A 17,077-nucleotide genomic window follows, 5' to 3' on the forward strand; every position below is an offset into this window, starting at 1 on the left:
TGGCATAAAATCTTAGTAGTGTATCCTTTAAAACTTTTAAAAATTTTAAATAATTTATTTTATGTTTTAAAAAACCAAAGCATAAAATAAAGCATTCATAGCTTTGGCATTTATGGAGAAAGTCTTCTTCTCCAAATCATTTCACTCGTTCACTTCTTTTTGAAATCTATTTTCAATAATATTTCATAAGTCGAGATTCAACGAAAGAAAAAAAAACTCTCATCCGAGTTTTCCAATAAGTATAGTTCGTCCTATTAACATAGGAGGACGAATGATAGAGTAACCCTCTTGATTCATCGGTTCTTCGTCCAATCCTTCGGCGCATCGTCCTCTTTTGCGGTATTTTGCCCAATCGGCGTATTGACCTTCGCAACTCCGATCGCCTTTGTGCAATGTCCACTCTTCTAGGCCCAATGCCCGAACTCATGGCACGGAGCCTTCTATTGATTTATCTACCCATCTTTCGGCTCAATGTCCAATCTTCTAACATGTTCCACTATGGCCCAACATTGATTCTTATTGCTTTAATTGTCTTTCCTAATCGAAGCTAGTCCTATGTCACTCAAAATGCAGATTAGATCATAACATGGTTTCATCATCAAAATATGAGATTCAATAAAAACATCATTATTTAATATTTTTATATTATTTCTTCTTTTAAAATAAGATATTGATCTATTTTATAAATAATTTATAAAATAGATGATATGCTTTTTGAGATTTATTTACTACCTATGTGCCTTCATTAAAATTTTAGATGGTATTTCCACCACCCCTAAGATTTTTGTCAATCATTCTAATGTTTAGGAAGATAAAGTATAGATAAAGATGATCATTTAAGGAGAAGAAACCCCAAAGGAAACTAATGCTTGAGCTACAATAAAATCATAAGTTATAACTATTTTAAGTCTATTGTATAGATTTTTTTTTTATCATCATTGAGATTTATAAAAATTTATTATCTTTAATTAAGTTCAAAATATTTAACTTTTTATTAAGATTTTTATCGATTATTTTATGTAATTTTTATCATTAATATTAATTAATTTATTTTTGATCTTTTAAGCACATATCCACGTCATTTAAATAATTTTTTATTTTATATTTTGAATTCTAATGACTTTTATTACACTAATTTTTAATCTAATGCACTTTAATCATTAAATGAGTAAAATATACATTGTATTTATATTGAAATATTAGTAATTTATTATAATGTTGAGATGGCCGAGTTGGTCTAAGGCGCCAGATTAAGGTTCTGGTCCGAAAGGGCGTGGGTTCAAATCCCACTCTCAACATAATTAGTAAACATTTTGTATTTTATCGATTATTTCTTTAAAAAAATTTAAAAAATATATTGAACTATTTTATAAACAATTTATTCTTTTTCTTGGCGTAAAATCTGAATAGTGTATCTTTTCAAACTTTTGAAAATCTTAAACTATTTTTTCTTTCAACATTTATTTATATTTTATGATTTATTTATTTTTTACTATAAACAACCGAGGTTTAAAAACAATTTATGTTTTTCAAACTTTTAATAATCTCTTTTTTCTTTCTACATTTATTTGTATTTCATGATTTTTTTTTACTCTAAATATTAAAACATCATTGTTTAATTTTTTATATTATTTCTTATTTTTAAGTTAAAAAAATATTGAACTATTTTATAAACAATTTATTATTTTTCTTGGGTAAAATCTTAGTAGTGCATCTTTTAAAACTTTTGAAAATCTTAAACTATTTTTTCTTTCAACATTTATTTGTATTTCACGATTTATTTTTTTTATATTTTTTGTATTTTATCGATTATTTCTTCTTTTAAAAAAAAATAAAAAAAAAGATATTGAACTATTGGTGTAAAATCTTAATAATGTAACTTTTAAAACTTTTGAAAATCTTATACTATTTCTTCTTTCAACATTGATTTTTATTTCATGATTTATTTTTTTTAGAAAACAATTTATGTTTTTAAAATTTTAACAATCTCTTTTTTCTTTCAACATTTATTTGTATTTCGCGATTTAATTTGTTTGACTCTAAATATCTTAACTATTTTTCGCTCCAAGAAGGCATATTGGTTTCAAATCCCCCTCCCAACACTACTAGTAAGCAATGTTTTGTATTTTCTTGACTATTTCTTCTTTTAAAATTCTTAAATATTTAAAGGTATTTAACTATTTTGCAAACAATTTATTTCTCTTAATAGCGTATTTTTTTTTTCAATTTTTAAAATTCTTCAACTCTTTTTTTCTTTCAATACTTGTTTGTTTTTCACGATTTATTTTTTGACCACAAATCATCTGTTTTTAGCTTTAACATATTTTAAATATTTTTTCCTCGCAAACATAAATATTTAACTAATTTTCCTTTGGGATTTATCATGCTAAATTTTGTTTATGTATCTCAAAGACCATCTTTGGATCTCTAACTATATTTCTTTCTCAACATTCATTTGTTTTATAAATTTAAATAAATTACTTGTTTATAAAATCTAAAGAAAATATTCGATTATTTCCCTCTCGACCTTCATTTGTTTTTGAAATTTTAAATATTTTTTGCATTAAAATCTTATAAATTCATGAGTTACTACTTACTTTCGATCGATTCCAATATTATTTTTCTTGTGTTATAATCTTATAAATATAAAACACATATTCTCAGTCAATTCAAATTCTGTTTATTGGATCTGAGATTATAAATCAATTCAAACAATGTCTATTTTCTTGCCTAATATCTCAAAATAATATAAAAAATACTGTAACATAGTATTTTTTATTTTAAATAATATTATTTTTTTTGGTATTACTGAGAACACTATTATACCATAGTGAAGAAATACTATAACTCAAAGACTAATCATATGAAGCAGTCCATAGGAAAATGAAGAAAACAAATATGGAAAAAGGGGTTGAGAATTCTGAAAATGAGAGGTGTCTTTCAAAAAGAAATCTAGAATATATATATATATATATATTTGTCATTTGGAGCTCATTATGACATCAAAAGACAGTGTGCCAACTGTGTAAAAGATGATGAACTGATGACGACCAAACCCAAACAAATGGCTTCATCTATGGAATGGGGAAGCATTCGAATCATTCACATTAGTCAATGCAATGCCAACCATCACCAGTCTGTATCTACAGCGGCTGCATTAAGTATTCAAACAGTTGTGCTAAGTCGATGCTAAAGAGATATGATATCAGAGTCTCATTAGTTGTAAACCCAATGATGACTTCCTAAATCTACTAAATATTTCCATCTCCCACTCATCTTTTGGTCCTCCTCTCAAGATATCATCCCAAAAGGTTATAGGTAGGGTTGACCAGTAGCATCTGTCCAGTGCAGAATGTAAAGAAAAAGAATAATAATAATAATAATAATAATAAGAGGATCATGATCATGATTGCACTGGTGGTGGGTGAAGGATCAAATATATAATGAATGATAAATGATATAATTTGATGATGACAATTTTCTCCATATTAGTAAGAGATTAGTGCTTAATCAACAACCAAGTTTGGCTGCATAATCCCTTGCATAGAGTAGAAAGTCAAACATATTTAGATTTCTGCTCCAAAAAGCATAATTCTAACCACAAGCATCTTCCCATTTATTCATCTTGAAAGATGATGGATATCAATAAATTATATGTTAATACTAATGTATACATTGGTACACTAATCACTCACATATTTGTTCACATACAGAAGCTCTGATTAATATTATATATATATTAAACTATGTGTAAGAATTTGTAGCATAAGACTAAACCTTTAATTTAGTAATTACAATCACTATTTATAGAGAGATATTAATAAACAAAAGTCATATAGTTGCAATTACCATAAGTAAAGAAAATAGAGGAAAAAAAGGGGAGAAGGAAGACAGAGAAAAAGGGCCAAGTCAATGTTGGGATGAACTGGGCCAAGGGAGGGACAGCAATCCAGCACACTAGATTCTGATGATCCAGCTGTACTGCACTATGTCTGGATGCTCATCCGAAGAATTCCAACTGCACAGCAGCGATGAATTGATTGATAGATTTGATTGATGGATAGATAGATTACAAGCAGACCATCCAACCATCGCCAGCCCACCTACTGTCTTAGTCTCGAGACCCCTACCGAACACCATGCTGTTGTTGTCGTTGATGCTGCGTGGAGCAAATGCTGCGAGATTTGGTGGCCGATGTAGCCGTTACTTCGTCTTCCTTCTTCCTCCTCACCCTCCCCCTTTTGGCTTTTGCTGGTAGGAAGGACGTCAGTGTGCGGCTGTGACAACCGACGACTTGCCGCCTGCCATTAGAAAACATTCTTCCGTCTCCCACATCGCCATCTGTCCCCCCCTCGGCGCTCGCTTTGAGATCGTTGTTTATTGCGTAACCCCTCGCTGCAGGTCTTTATTCGATTTAATGGTGGCGTAGCGGCCCTGCCTCTTCCTTCTGTACCGCACGCCAGGCATTTGTTTGGGGATGCCGAGGACGCTAGTGTTGGGTGCATGGGAGCACAAGACTCCAAGCCCGTAGTGCCCGACAACCCCTTCCCGTCGCTTTACAACCCATGAAACCAACGCCCTTTTCTCTTCCTCGCTTTCCCTGTGCGCGGCTAATGATCGCTCCTCCGGCTTCTCCTTTCTGCAAGCTGTCGCCTTTTGGCTTTCCCAGCGAGGGAAAAAAAGAGTCTTGAACGAAGAAGCAAGCGAGGAAGAGGAGGAAGAAGAAGAAGAAGAAGAAAAGAAGACTGCGATTCTGCGTCGGCGCCGCGTCGCTGTCTGTTGCCGTTGTCGGCATCCGCGTGATGATTCGGAAGGTGGAATTGGAATAGAAGAAGCGGTACGGTGGGGGATGCTTACAGCGCAACCAAGCGGGCGACTTCGTCAAGCGCCACCCACCTGAGGGAGCCATCGGAGGGTGGGGATTCGCCGATGGCGGCTCGTGGGTCGACCAACATCGATCAATCAATGAATCGGATTGAGTTTGGGGTCTAATATGCATTCCGAGAAGCTCTTTCTTCTCTGTGGTGACAACGAGCAGATCGTTCGGCGGCGACGACTGGCGAAGGAAACCGATCGATTGTCAGCCGCAAACTTTGTTCTTGATGACATTATAGGTAAGGAATCAATAGCTTGTGAATTCTATGCACCTCATGCAGAGGATGAATTATCAGATTGTGTGAAGTAGGAGAAGGAAAATTAGGGTGCATCAATACAAATCATATCTACTCTGATCGATATGATTGCCCCATGGATCCACAACCTTTGTGACTATAATGAATTGGAAGGTGCAGTGTCTGTAGGATGTATGCATTGCATCAAAGGTACTTCTTTGAGCATTAATTCAGGGATCATATCTAATGCACAAATTGTTATGTTCTTTTGGTGTTTCAAGGCTTAGGAAGCTTATCATATAGAAATGATGTATAAATTGCATCAAAGTTTGTTCTTTTGAGTCTCCCCTATGATTTACATGCCTCAGGGATCATATCTTAATGCATTGATTGTCATGTTAATGTTTCAAGGCTTAGGAAACTTATATTGCATCAAAGTTAGTACTTTTGAGTCTCCCCTGTGATTAACATGCTTCAGGGATCATATATAATGCATAAATTGTTATGCTATTTAATGTTTGAAGGCTTAGGAAACTTTTCATCTAGAAATGATGTATATATTGCATCAAAGTCAGTTCTTTTGAGTCTCCCCTACGATTAACATGCTTCGGGGATCATATCTTGATGCATAAATTGTTATGCTATTTAATGTTTGAAAGCTTAGGAAACTTATCATGTAGAAATGATGTATATATTGCATCAAAGTCAGTTCTTTTGAGTCTCCCCTATGATTAACATGCTTTGGGGATCATATCTTGATGCATAAATTGTTATGCTATTTAATGTTTGAAGGCTTAGGAAACTTATCATGTAGAAATGATGTATATATTGCAACAAAGTCAGTTCTTTTGAGTCTCCCCTGTGATTAACATGCTTCAGGGATCATGTATAATGCATAATTTGTTATGCTATTTAATGTTTGAAAGCTTATGAAACTTTTCATCTAGAAATGATGTATATATTGCATCAAAGTCAGTTTTTTTGAGTCTCCCCTACGATGAACATGATTTGGGGATCATATCTTGCTGCATAAATTGTTATGCTATTTAATGTTTGAAGGCTTAGGAAACTTTCATCTAGAAATGATGTATATATTGTATCAAAGTCAGTTCTTTTGAGTCTCCCCTACGATTAACATGCTTCGGGGATCATATCTTGATGCATAAATTGTTAAGTTACTTTAATGTTTGAAGGCTTAGGAAACTTATCATCTAGAAATGATGTACATATTGCATCAAAGTCAGTTCTTTTGAGTCTCCCCTGCGATTAACATGCTTCGGGGATCATATCTTGATGCATAAATTGTTATGCTATTTTAATGTTTGAAGGCTTAAGAAACTTATCATCTAGAAATGATGTACATATTGCATCAAAGTTAGTTCTTTGATTCTCCCCTATGATTAACATGCTTCAGGGATCATATCTTAATAAAGGTTTAGGAAACTGATCATCTAGAAATCATTATGATTCTTCCAACCATGCTGCTGATATCACCAAAATGAAATGATAACATTTAAATTGGGATCATACCTACTAAATTTCTTATATTTCATAAATCCTTATCGGGATTGATTCTGACATTGACTTGTTCGATGTGAGCTTCATGTTTCTAGTTATCTAAGAAGGGCACATATTTCATTTCTGATGATGTCAGTTTCCTTTTACTTGGATTAACGATATCTAATTTAGGTTCAATGCCAAGAGAAGCTGATTCTGCTGCCATCATTTTACTGCCCTGAAGTGCATCCCATACTAAATGTCAGGGGCTCTTGCGGCAGTTCTAGGAGGTGCTGCAGGAGCCGTGGCATTGCTGGGAATACTAATCGGTTTGATTCGCTACTTTATGTTGCGCAATAGGAGCATCGCAAGATCATCAGACACCAATTCATCTGAACTGTCAGTACAAGGTGAAATTTAGTGCTCCAAAGGCATTTAATTTTAAGCCACTGATGCTTTAGACTGATTAATACTAGATTGTCTTCAACCTTTCAGAGGAACAAAACATCGAGTTGGCTTTTCAAGGAGCACGAGTTTTTACTCTCAAGGAGTTGGATGCAGCTACAAAAGATTTTAGCAATATCAATCTGATCGGTTATGGAATGTTTGGGGAAGTAAACAAGGGATTTCTTCAGGATGGAACAATAGTGGCTATCAAAAGAAGGGTTTCGGCTCCAAGTCAGGAATTTATCGAGGAGGTAGTTTATGCCCTCAGCTACAACTGTTTCTGATAGAAGTCCCAGTGCTTGCATTCACAAAGTTTCTGGATCACTTTATCGTCGAAGAAACATAATATAGTTGAATTTTACTACAAGTGATGTTGATATTTGCACAAGGACTTGGAACTTAACATGACAATGCTTTCTGTAGGTATGCTACTTATCTTCGATTCGCCATAGGAATCTTGTAAGACTTTTGGGTTACTGCCAGGAAAATGATCTGCAGATGCTTGTCTATGAGTATGTATCGAATGGCAGTGTTTCCACTCACTTATACGGTAGCCTTCTACTCTCTACTATTTCTCATAATTCCTTGCAATTATCATACCCTTTTCTTTTGACCAATGACTCCATGATTGCCTGAGTGAATTGGATGCATGGTATGATTTTTCTGTTGTCTTATGTAGGTGGTAATCAGGTTTCGAGCAGAAAGCTAGAATTCAAACACAGACTTTCCATAGCCCATGGCGCTGCGAAAGGTGTAAACCTGGTATTCCTTATTCCTAGTGAAAGAAAACATTTTGGGATCAAATCTATACTTTCTAGCTAATTATCTTGCCTCATACTAACCATATCTCATTTGTCTTTAGGTTGGTATTTTATGTCACATGAGCAACAAAAATCTGAATCAGAGTTGTCGAGAATTCTAACATTTTGTTTCTATCTGTTGATCAGGTATGGTTCACCTGCATTCTCTGAATCCTCCTTTGGTGCACATGAACTTCAAGACAACAAATGTCCTTGTAGATGAGGACTTCATACCGAAAGTTGCCGATGCTGGGCTACGTAGGTTGTTGTATCGGACAAATGGTGCTAGTCCGTCTTCTAGAGTGACCACCGATGATCCTTTCCATGATCCGGAGTAAGAAAAACCTCTCCATGAGTGCTTACTACATCGAAGTAGAAGCTAATACTTCTCGTGTATCAGTGTATTAGATTGAGTTCTGCTTATGCATATGTTCTTTTTTGCTTGTGTAGAGTGAAGGAGTCTGGAGGATTCTCTTTGAAGAGTGATGTATATAGTTTTGGGGTATTTCTCATGGAGTTATTATGTGGGAGAGATGTCAGATCTGATCAAAGACTCATCGAATGGGTATTTATCACTTAATCGGAATTCTTTGTATGCAGACATTCATTGCTTCCTGTTTCAACTTATTATATCTTATTTCTCCCAGTTAATTTCAATATTCATATGATTTGTGTTGTTGCTTACAATGCAAAGCTTTAACAGTCGCCCAAATAAACTTATTTTTACAGTATAAAGCTTTTCTTGACATAAAATCTCTCGATGATTACATACTTGCATTACATCCTGTATGAGTGTTAAATTAATCTATCGGTATTATGCTGGCTGCCAATATCCATCGTTCCCTTTTATCATGTTTCTTCTACCTTTCATCTCTGTTTCTTCATTCATAACCTGCTAAGACAACTTGGATATTTTCTGTGAGATGGAGATGGAGATGGAGATCTCTGTTGATTTACCAGAATTGTTGTTCGTGTTTGATGCAAGCTGAAATCTGTGAGATGGAGATCATCCATGGATACTTTTTGACACTTACAGCTATGGTAAAAGAAACATGCAATTTTTTTAAGATAATCTCACAAACCGAAAAAAGTTTTTCATCATTCTTTTTTGGATTCTTAGTTTTATGATAACAGCTTCTTGAAGGTTTTTAGTGCATGTATAATGTCCTAATGCCTTTCTGTATAGAATTTGTTTGGTTGTGGAATTTTATTTAAGTTTAGGTTACCATGAAATGATGGAAAGGCCTCTTCTTGAATGTGAACCGCCAATTGCTGTGCTGTTCGATTCAGTTCTTGTGCTCTTCATTCCAGCTAACAATCCACAAGTTTCTTTCTTCTAAGTAATGTTCTTTGGTGGCTGTTCATATGCAGGCACAGAACTATGAGGACTCTATCGATATATCGACAGTCATCGATCCGAGAATGGTCAGTAGTTTCACCTCAGAAGGCATGAAAGAGTTCTTGAGGCTGATAACATGGTGCCTGAATCCGTCAAGCGAGAGGAGACCTGCCATGGATTATGTGGAGATAGAACTTCAACGGATACGCGAAAAGGAGTTACAGTTGACGACTGTCATGGGCGAAGGGACGACGACCGTAACTCTTGGAAGTCAGCTGTTTAGGGCATGAATAATAGTCGATGTATCAACCATGTTTTCATGATTGTATATTAACTCTTTCACCTTTGTTTTGGGAACCATCAGCTGCAAGTTAAGTGTATAAATGGAACAGCTGTGTCATTCTTTCGATTTTTTTTCTCCTCCTTCCCAAAATGTTTGTAGAGTCGTGTCTCTTTGTTTTTATCTTAGATCTCATTTATATGATTGGGTTTGGTGTGGGCTTATCTGCAGTACATATGGATTCATATAAATTTGTGCCCTTGAAGGCAGCAATTGCTTCTTCTGCTCTATTTGGACAGAAGGATTGTAATAGTTTGTTTCCACAATATAAAAGGGCATTTGTTGTCCTCCATATATACAGTTAACATATTGTCTGCACATATTATATCCCTTGAAACTTTGGCTTTTTGTTCATCCATTATAAGTACTAGTTTTTGCCGATGAAAATGAAATGTATTCACGCTATGCTTAGAAGATGTGATATAATAAATGAAGACCTAAAAATGAATTTTTAAGAAACTATGCAGATCTCAAAAGATCCATGTAACCGAAGTGAAATATTTGAAACATTATAACTTATTGTCATTGTAGTTGCGATGTTCACTCATTCCAACTCTTGAATCTGATGGAAGTTAGAGGGGTCTCACTAAGAAATTATTGAAAATACTTTGATGTTATGCACCCCTCTTTTCATCTTTGCTTAATTAAAATTGAATGTTTCAAGCAACTGTCATATGCTTCCAAGAATACTATGCTTGATCAAATTGGTTTCTCAAAGGAGACCAGACAACAAGATGAGAGATCACTAATAAAGCATTCTTTGAAATGCGTGTCAGAATTACAGCATCAAGCTTCTTTTAACATGAAATCCTTATCTATTAAAACTCAGGTTATAAATTATTGACACAAAATATATTATATAAAGAGCTTGTGTGGGTCTGAGTGAGAGGAAAGCATTAACATTGCTCTTCTCAATAAGAAATTGACAAGATGTAGAACTTCATGAACTCAATGTTTGAACCACTGCAGCCTAATAAGCCATGAATTAAAGAGTTGCAAGATATACAACACAACCTACACACGGCCCTACAACTATGCAAGATCCATAATTTAACAGAAGTATAGTAATTTCCTTTTAGAAAAATGTGCAGTATATCATCACACTCCTAGATTCTTTGGTTCTGAAGGATTGGGATGTTCTAGGTAAAGTTGTACCTTCAAAGGCTCGCTGCTCATTGATTTTATCGGTGTTATGTCTGGGGGCTGCAGCCACTGCTTTGTGTCCGTTGGAACCCACATCCGAGCCTCCTTGTTGCTGCTGTCCTGAGGAAGGGCTCGAAAGTAGGCAGTGACCTCCCAACTGCTACCTGCACCGCAAAATACAACCTCAGTTCAGGGCCAATAACATGAAACAAATATGTCTAGGCCGAGTTGAGTACCAGATGGAAGAGGTTTGGTAAGGGGCTCAGCGACTGTCAGCTTGATGAGGAATGCTCTGAGAGCAAACTCAAGATCATTCTCTTCCACCTTGGAGTTGTAAGACTGGTTGACAATAATCTTGAAAACGAATTTTTCGACCGGGACATGTTCATTGTCGTAGAAGATCACATTCACCCTCTCCAGCAACCCCTGCAAGAATTGTGAAGGTTTTCAGCATCCAGCTTTGCAAGAATGTTTAACTGCATTCAGTGAAATCAAACAGTGTCTAGGAAAAAATAAAGAACCACATGTGAGGCTTCCTTCACAAGCAGTGCAAGCCAGTGTTTGTTTGGTAATCTTCACTCTTCTAACCTTTCTGCTACACAGTTTGGATTTCACACACATGTGATTAGCAAAGGCTCAATTTTTCCTACTCCTGTTGCTTATAAATAGCTTGTGGTCATTAGTAGTTTTCCTGTTATGAATAAAACACCACCTGCAAAATTAACCTAGTCTCACGATAGATAATTGCAAGCTTGCACTTGAGCATAGTTCACGAGGGAGGGAAAAAGCAGAAGGTAACGTAACCAAATGCAAATTAATTAACCATTAGAACTCATGATATAAGGTGAGACAAATGCCCTGGTAGAATTACAAGCACTCAAGCTCTAATGTCCGCAACTTGGAAGTGGAATTTGGAGAGGTTATAAATTTCAAGAAAGCAGAGTTAGGTGATGAGTGTTCTGAAGTCATATATGAGAGAAGTGGGAAGGAAATATTGGTTATTTGACCAAAGAATTAAGACCTATTCACCAATTAATAACTTTCCATAGAAAATAATGTTCATGGTTCTTGTTTCATCAAGGTATCTAATTGTCTATGGCCCGCACGACTTTTGAGTCTTATCTCACCACTAAATGGCTCCACGATCACCGTTTTGTCCTCCATAACCATCCAATTTCTTTTCAATGATCAGAAATTAGAGGGACCAACTAAAGTTCCTGTTTTTTTTGTATTTCTTCTCTTTGATCTCTTTGACGAATCCTGTACCTCAATCCAGGGGTAAAGTTGGCTGCATGACTAATGCACAGTGAAGCAATAGAAACCAAGTCTGGCAAAATCACAAACATATACCGAGCAGTCCACAATAGCCAGAGACCGGCAAACAAGTGACTAAGGAAGAAAAGAAAGAACCTTTTGGACGAAGGGGAGGAGACCGGCAGTCACGGAGTGGATGTAGCCGGAGAGCTGCGGGTGCCGCGCCCTGTGCACCACCACGTTCATGTACCTCCTCCTCTCAAAGGCCTCTTTTTGCACGTGCACCAATAGAACAGTCAGACAGAGGAAACGAAGCGAGACAAAGAGAGAAGGGAGGTAGATGGAGCACCAGAAGGATAGAAGCCCTTGAGGAAGACGATGGAGGTGATGGCGACCTCCAAGAACTCAACCAAGACACGAGCCGTTTCGCCTTCACAGAGATCGAAGGGAGAAGCGGAAGTCAGTAGCATACGGAGGAAGGAACGGTAACTGATGGATTCATGGGTTACGTACCTTGAGGAGAGGTGTTCTTCCGATCCATGGCGTCACGGGGAAGGCAAACGACGCGAAGCGGGCACCGAACTCGGCCGAAGCATACAGCGACTCGGTTATATGACTCGGTGGAGAGTCCACGTGGCTTTCAGAAATTATCGAAAGAACCCCTCATGTTTTTTTGCATTAAAACCCTTATAGTTTTTTAAATTTCATATCTGTCCTTATTTTCAATAAATTTGGAAATATAAGGGCTTTTTTGATAAATTATCAAAAGAGAGATGAAAGAAATTAGCCTTGAAAATGATATATTTGATTCACTTACCCTTCAATAAGATCTCAATTAATAGAAATTTTGATCTTCATTATTTACCCTTTGAAGTAAGAAATAAAAATAATATTGACTGTTTCAACAACAAGAAGTTTTAGACAGAGTATTGTGGCCAAGATTAAAGGAGAGTCATTTGAACTGCATATAGCTGCAGTGTAATTGAAGTTTATTGTTTTTGCAATCATATTTAGCAGGCAAGAGAACAAAAAAAAAAAAAATCAGAAAATAAAACTGAAAACAGAAGCATTGGCATGTTTTTCTATCCAAAAAATATTTAGCTAGTCAACCACATTAGCTAATGTTGAGAACCTTTTTCTTTGCTGCTCATGAGAGTCTCATAATTGCCAAGACACCTTTGTGCTAGTCATTCATAAATCATGAAATGGTTCTGACTCCATGAGAAGAATTAAGGCATGTATCATTGTCAATAGATATATATGGAAGAAGGCAATAGCACATCCAGATATGAGAAGAATGTTCTGCATGCTGAAACCTGCCCTCCAAAAATAAGTTTCTAAAACACTTTTGACTTAGTGATTGCAAACCTTTAACAACCTAAATCTCTGTTCATTATGAAGTCACATACAATCACTCAGTGGGATAACTCACTGTCAATTGAATCTCATGAGAATTATGACCATTTGGCAAAATGATACAGCAACATCTATCTGATTTAGACATTTGTTGTTACTCCTGATGATCCATGAATGGCTGTAACCATCACTCCATATATTTCCCATAGTAAGCTTCTGAAGGAAAGATGAGAAGACAGCATCTCCAGCAGTGACTGTGAAACATCTGATGCTCAAACCTAACATAATCAGGCATGGAAATGCCTTATCTTAATCTTTATCTACCTCTACATAAAACAATTATGCTTGCATTCCATCTGCTAACCACATGCTTTCCATAACTCAAATACAACTAGATGAGTAGTGCAGGGAGACCATCTAAATCCCTGTTGTCCTTGTATATGGTCCTGGCCATTGTGTTCTTGTGCCAAATATAGCTGGAAATAAACTACTTCAGCAATAATCTCCATATCTTTTTCATGTACACAACTAGTGACCATACAGCAAGCCCAGCTGAAATGTAAAGCAGGACAACACCGGCAGCAACCAAACCAGTCATCGCTGCAAGTCTGCGAAACAGAAAAAAGAGAGAAAAACTCAACCATATTAAATATGCAGAAAATAATATCATAAGCAAATGAATGTCACATGATTAAGACCATAACCTGGGATCTCTACTAGCAAGAAGAACAGTCAGTGCAGTCATTTGTGTTGCTGTTTTCCATTTCCCAAAACTATTTACTGCTACTGCCTGCTTTTTGGTATCATTTGGTTATATTATAGATTTTTTATAGATGGTATATAAAATATATCCTTTGCTAAAGAAGCACATTACCAATGGAAACAAAAAGAAAAAGGTACCTCAAGAGCTCTACCATTCTGGGATGCAGCCCACTCTCTAACTGATGACATAGTTATCTGCAAGAAGGATACAGAATACTAAAACCAGCCTATGACCATTAAAAAGGAAAATAGTAAACTCAGTTTGGAACCGAAATCCACTGGAGAAGAAGAAAATAACAAATTGAAAATTTTCGTGACCTCATTGTGTATATTTGCCATATGCATTTCTTTTTAACTTAGTCTGATAACCACAAAGCAACACAAATGTAATGGTTAGCAAAGCAAATAAACTTGGGGATAAGTAATATACAAAGGAGTGTGATTTCTGAAAGTAACAAACAAGCTTATGAAGGTCAAAATTCCTGATTTCGGGATGCAGATTAAGATACTAAATTAATTTATTATTGAATATTTCAGATTCACATAGAATAGATTGATTTTGATTAAGGCCTGACGTTTGCAAGTCAAGCAACCGGATTCAGATTAATATTGGCAATAGAGTCTGGTTAAGCAGATCCGGAAAGAGCACAAACACATAATACACAACAAATACAAATGAACATATGAACTTGATGCACACTCAGAAAGGAAAAAAGACTTGGTTACAAATTGGTGATTACCTCTCTACCAATAATGGTGATTGAAGGTGCTGCCAGAAGCCATGGAACATCCCAAAATACAGCACATTTCAAAGGTTTGGTGCACAACAAAACCAACGTGGCAGAAACCATAAGCTGCAAGCAAGCAAAAGAATCAGATAATTAAACTAATACAAGGATATTTTTGGACTTTGCAAGGCCACAGCTATGTGTGTAGGATAAAGAAGGATACCTTGTCAGCTACAGGATCCAAAAATGCACCAAATGCAGTTCCCAGTCTCATCTAAAGAACACAACAAATTAATGTCAGTTGCAAGTAGTGTACTGGTTTGTCATGCATAGGAGCATAAGTGCATAACTAGTGGATGTATTGAAAATGAATCAACACCTTAAATGATAAGATCGAACTAGGTCATATTTTGGAATGAAATTACATCAAGAGTAAGAATAGTATCACTGAATACAAATATTTTACATTGGTGAACATTTTTCAAAATTTTGGTGATGTAGGATATCTAATTGTCTTATTTAATAAGAAAAAATGGTAAAAAAAAAAGTGATATTAGTTTCCTTAACATGTTGGAGTGTGCTAGGGGGCATCAAATAGATTAGTATCATATGATAAGAACTTGTTTATATCTGATAAACATGATGACTGTCTTATTCTCCAATCATCTGATTTTCGATTGAACTCATTTCCCACTGCTTTCAAAATCATAGAAATGTTTAAGCTTTCAAAAGACATTGGACATAATTTTACAAACAGAAGTGTGATTTGACCACATGTAAAATAGCATTTTGTATGATTCTGATCCAGAATTGCTTGTATATGCTTGCAGCCAAAAAGTATAAAAACTCACATACCTTTCGTGCAATATAGCCATCTAGCCAATCTGTAAGTGCTGCGAGAAGAAAGATGCCTGTTGTAGCAGTTGTTGCCCACCAACCATCCATGTAGAAAGCTAGTGAAAGCAGTAAATATGTTAGCCTATGCACATAGACAAACTCAAAGATGTGATTTATCAATAGATGAATACAAGCACCTGAAAGATGGTGAACACAACGATCAGTGAATATTTACAAAAAAGATAAAAAAGGAAACATAAGATGACCTCTCACTTTACTTAAAGAAAAAAAATTGAAGAAAGTGTTGGCATCCATAACTAATAAATTAAACGCAATACACATGTTTTCGAAGTCATGGATGCCTGCAGAAAGACGATACAATCATTTAACCTTTTTTGATATGAGTGTCAAAGCATCAACAACTCTTTACTTGTTATGCCAAAACTATTTAGAATGTGATATCTCATGGCTTGTTTCTTCCATTATTGCCATGACCAGCATCACCACCACAAACACAACCAAAGCATTTCTGCAATGCAAAGTGGTGTTGAACCTTGAAGAGGAAAAACAAGAAAGATTTGCTTGCGATCTTGGTATGCTTATTCGACATTGATGTTCGAGGACAAAGAAGGGTTTCATGTTTCTCTCTTTGTAAGATCCTCTCTCCCTTTCTACATAAACGTATGAGCTTCCTAGATAAACAATTACCTACAGCTAAAAGCAATCTTGATCACAACAAGTCATTGAACTCTTGAAGAGATAAAGACATGAGAACCTCTTAATTATAAGTTTTATCACAAAAAAAAAAGAGAAAATTGCAATTAGATCACCAAAAAAACAATTATATCTCCGAGATTAAAAAATCTCAAACTATATAGAAATCATGGTAATCATTTTCCAAAGAGTTATGTCAAGATTCCATCTTTGCATCACCGACGCAGACGATCCAAGGAACAGAATCCGACACTCCAATCCAACCTCTATAGATCGTATAAACCACACGAAAAGAAAGAGGGATATGCCATTTAGACCACCTACTGCTCACGAGAAGGGGGACGGCAGCAACCCGGCCGATCGTGAGAACCGTCGGCAGCGTGAGCAGCTTCGGCGTGCCGCTCTGCTGCAGCAGCGGCGGCGGAGATTGCTTGACGCTGCCGCTCCCATTCATCTCGATCTCCCCTCTCCCGTTCCGGAACTCGTAAAGGGAACCCATGGAGCTCGCGGCGTCCCCGTTGGCGCTGCTCCTCCCTCTTACGGCATCACCCGCCCGTCTTCTCACGCTCTCGCCCGACGTGGCGGCCACGGCCGCGAGAGGCGCCTGCGCGGATCCAAGAGCCATTCACGTTCGCCACCGCCGGTCCTCGCGCCGTGGATCGCGCCGCGCCCCTGTGCTGCGGTTGCAAAAGCGGCCTTCGTTTGGCGACTGTCGCTGTCTTTGTCGTAGTCTGTCTGGTGAGTTACGA

General features: G+C 36.4%; 3 protein-coding genes and 1 non-coding gene across 5 annotated transcripts; 2 read left to right on the forward strand and 2 right to left on the reverse strand.

Annotated features, from left to right (window-relative positions):
- The first annotated feature begins 1,217 nt into the window (after positions 1-1,217).
- Positions 1,218-1,298, forward strand: TRNAL-AAG (transfer RNA leucine (anticodon AAG)). Its single transcript has one exon. It is a non-coding gene; the product is annotated as a tRNA-Leu (tRNA).
- Positions 1,299-4,087: 2,789 nt separating this feature from the next.
- Positions 4,088-9,696, forward strand: LOC135595309 (probable serine/threonine-protein kinase PBL21). Of its 2 annotated transcripts, none has more exons than XM_065086057.1 (8): positions 4,088-5,114; positions 6,801-7,018; positions 7,104-7,306; positions 7,479-7,605; positions 7,735-7,806; positions 8,075-8,189; positions 8,306-8,420; positions 9,227-9,696. In XM_065086057.1, exons 2-8 carry the CDS (start codon positions 6,868-6,870, stop codon positions 9,482-9,484), a joined length of 1,041 nt encoding a protein of 346 aa, XP_064942129.1. In that variant the 5' UTR covers positions 4,088-5,114; positions 6,801-6,867; the 3' UTR covers positions 9,485-9,696. The 2 variants fall into 2 exon arrangements, with proteins under 2 accessions (XP_064942129.1, XP_064942128.1); XM_065086056.1 differs by having other exon boundaries at positions 4,089-5,114; positions 8,003-8,189.
- Positions 9,697-10,417: 721 nt separating this feature from the next.
- LOC135594923 (DNA polymerase zeta processivity subunit-like) lies at positions 10,418-12,533 on the reverse strand. The gene is made up of 5 exons (XM_065085431.1): positions 12,445-12,533; positions 12,281-12,361; positions 12,088-12,200; positions 10,914-11,103; positions 10,418-10,841 (listed from the first exon to the last, which is right to left on the reverse strand). The coding sequence occupies exons 1-5, from the start codon at positions 12,470-12,472 to the stop codon at positions 10,633-10,635; spliced, it is 621 nt and encodes a 206-aa protein (XP_064941503.1). The 5' UTR covers positions 12,473-12,533; the 3' UTR covers positions 10,418-10,632.
- Positions 12,534-13,253: 720 nt separating this feature from the next.
- Positions 13,254-17,077, reverse strand: LOC104000115 (CDP-diacylglycerol--glycerol-3-phosphate 3-phosphatidyltransferase 2). Its single transcript, XM_009422068.3, has 7 exons — positions 16,653-17,077; positions 15,633-15,730; positions 15,001-15,051; positions 14,790-14,903; positions 14,188-14,244; positions 13,992-14,077; positions 13,254-13,895 (listed from the first exon to the last, which is right to left on the reverse strand). Exons 1-7 carry the CDS (start codon positions 16,951-16,953, stop codon positions 13,775-13,777), a joined length of 828 nt encoding a protein of 275 aa, XP_009420343.2. The 5' UTR covers positions 16,954-17,077; the 3' UTR covers positions 13,254-13,774.

Source organism: Musa acuminata, chromosome BXJ1-10, assembly GCF_036884655.1.
Source record: "Musa acuminata AAA Group cultivar baxijiao chromosome BXJ1-10, Cavendish_Baxijiao_AAA, whole genome shotgun sequence".
NCBI lineage: Eukaryota > Viridiplantae > Streptophyta > Magnoliopsida > Zingiberales > Musaceae > Musa > Musa acuminata.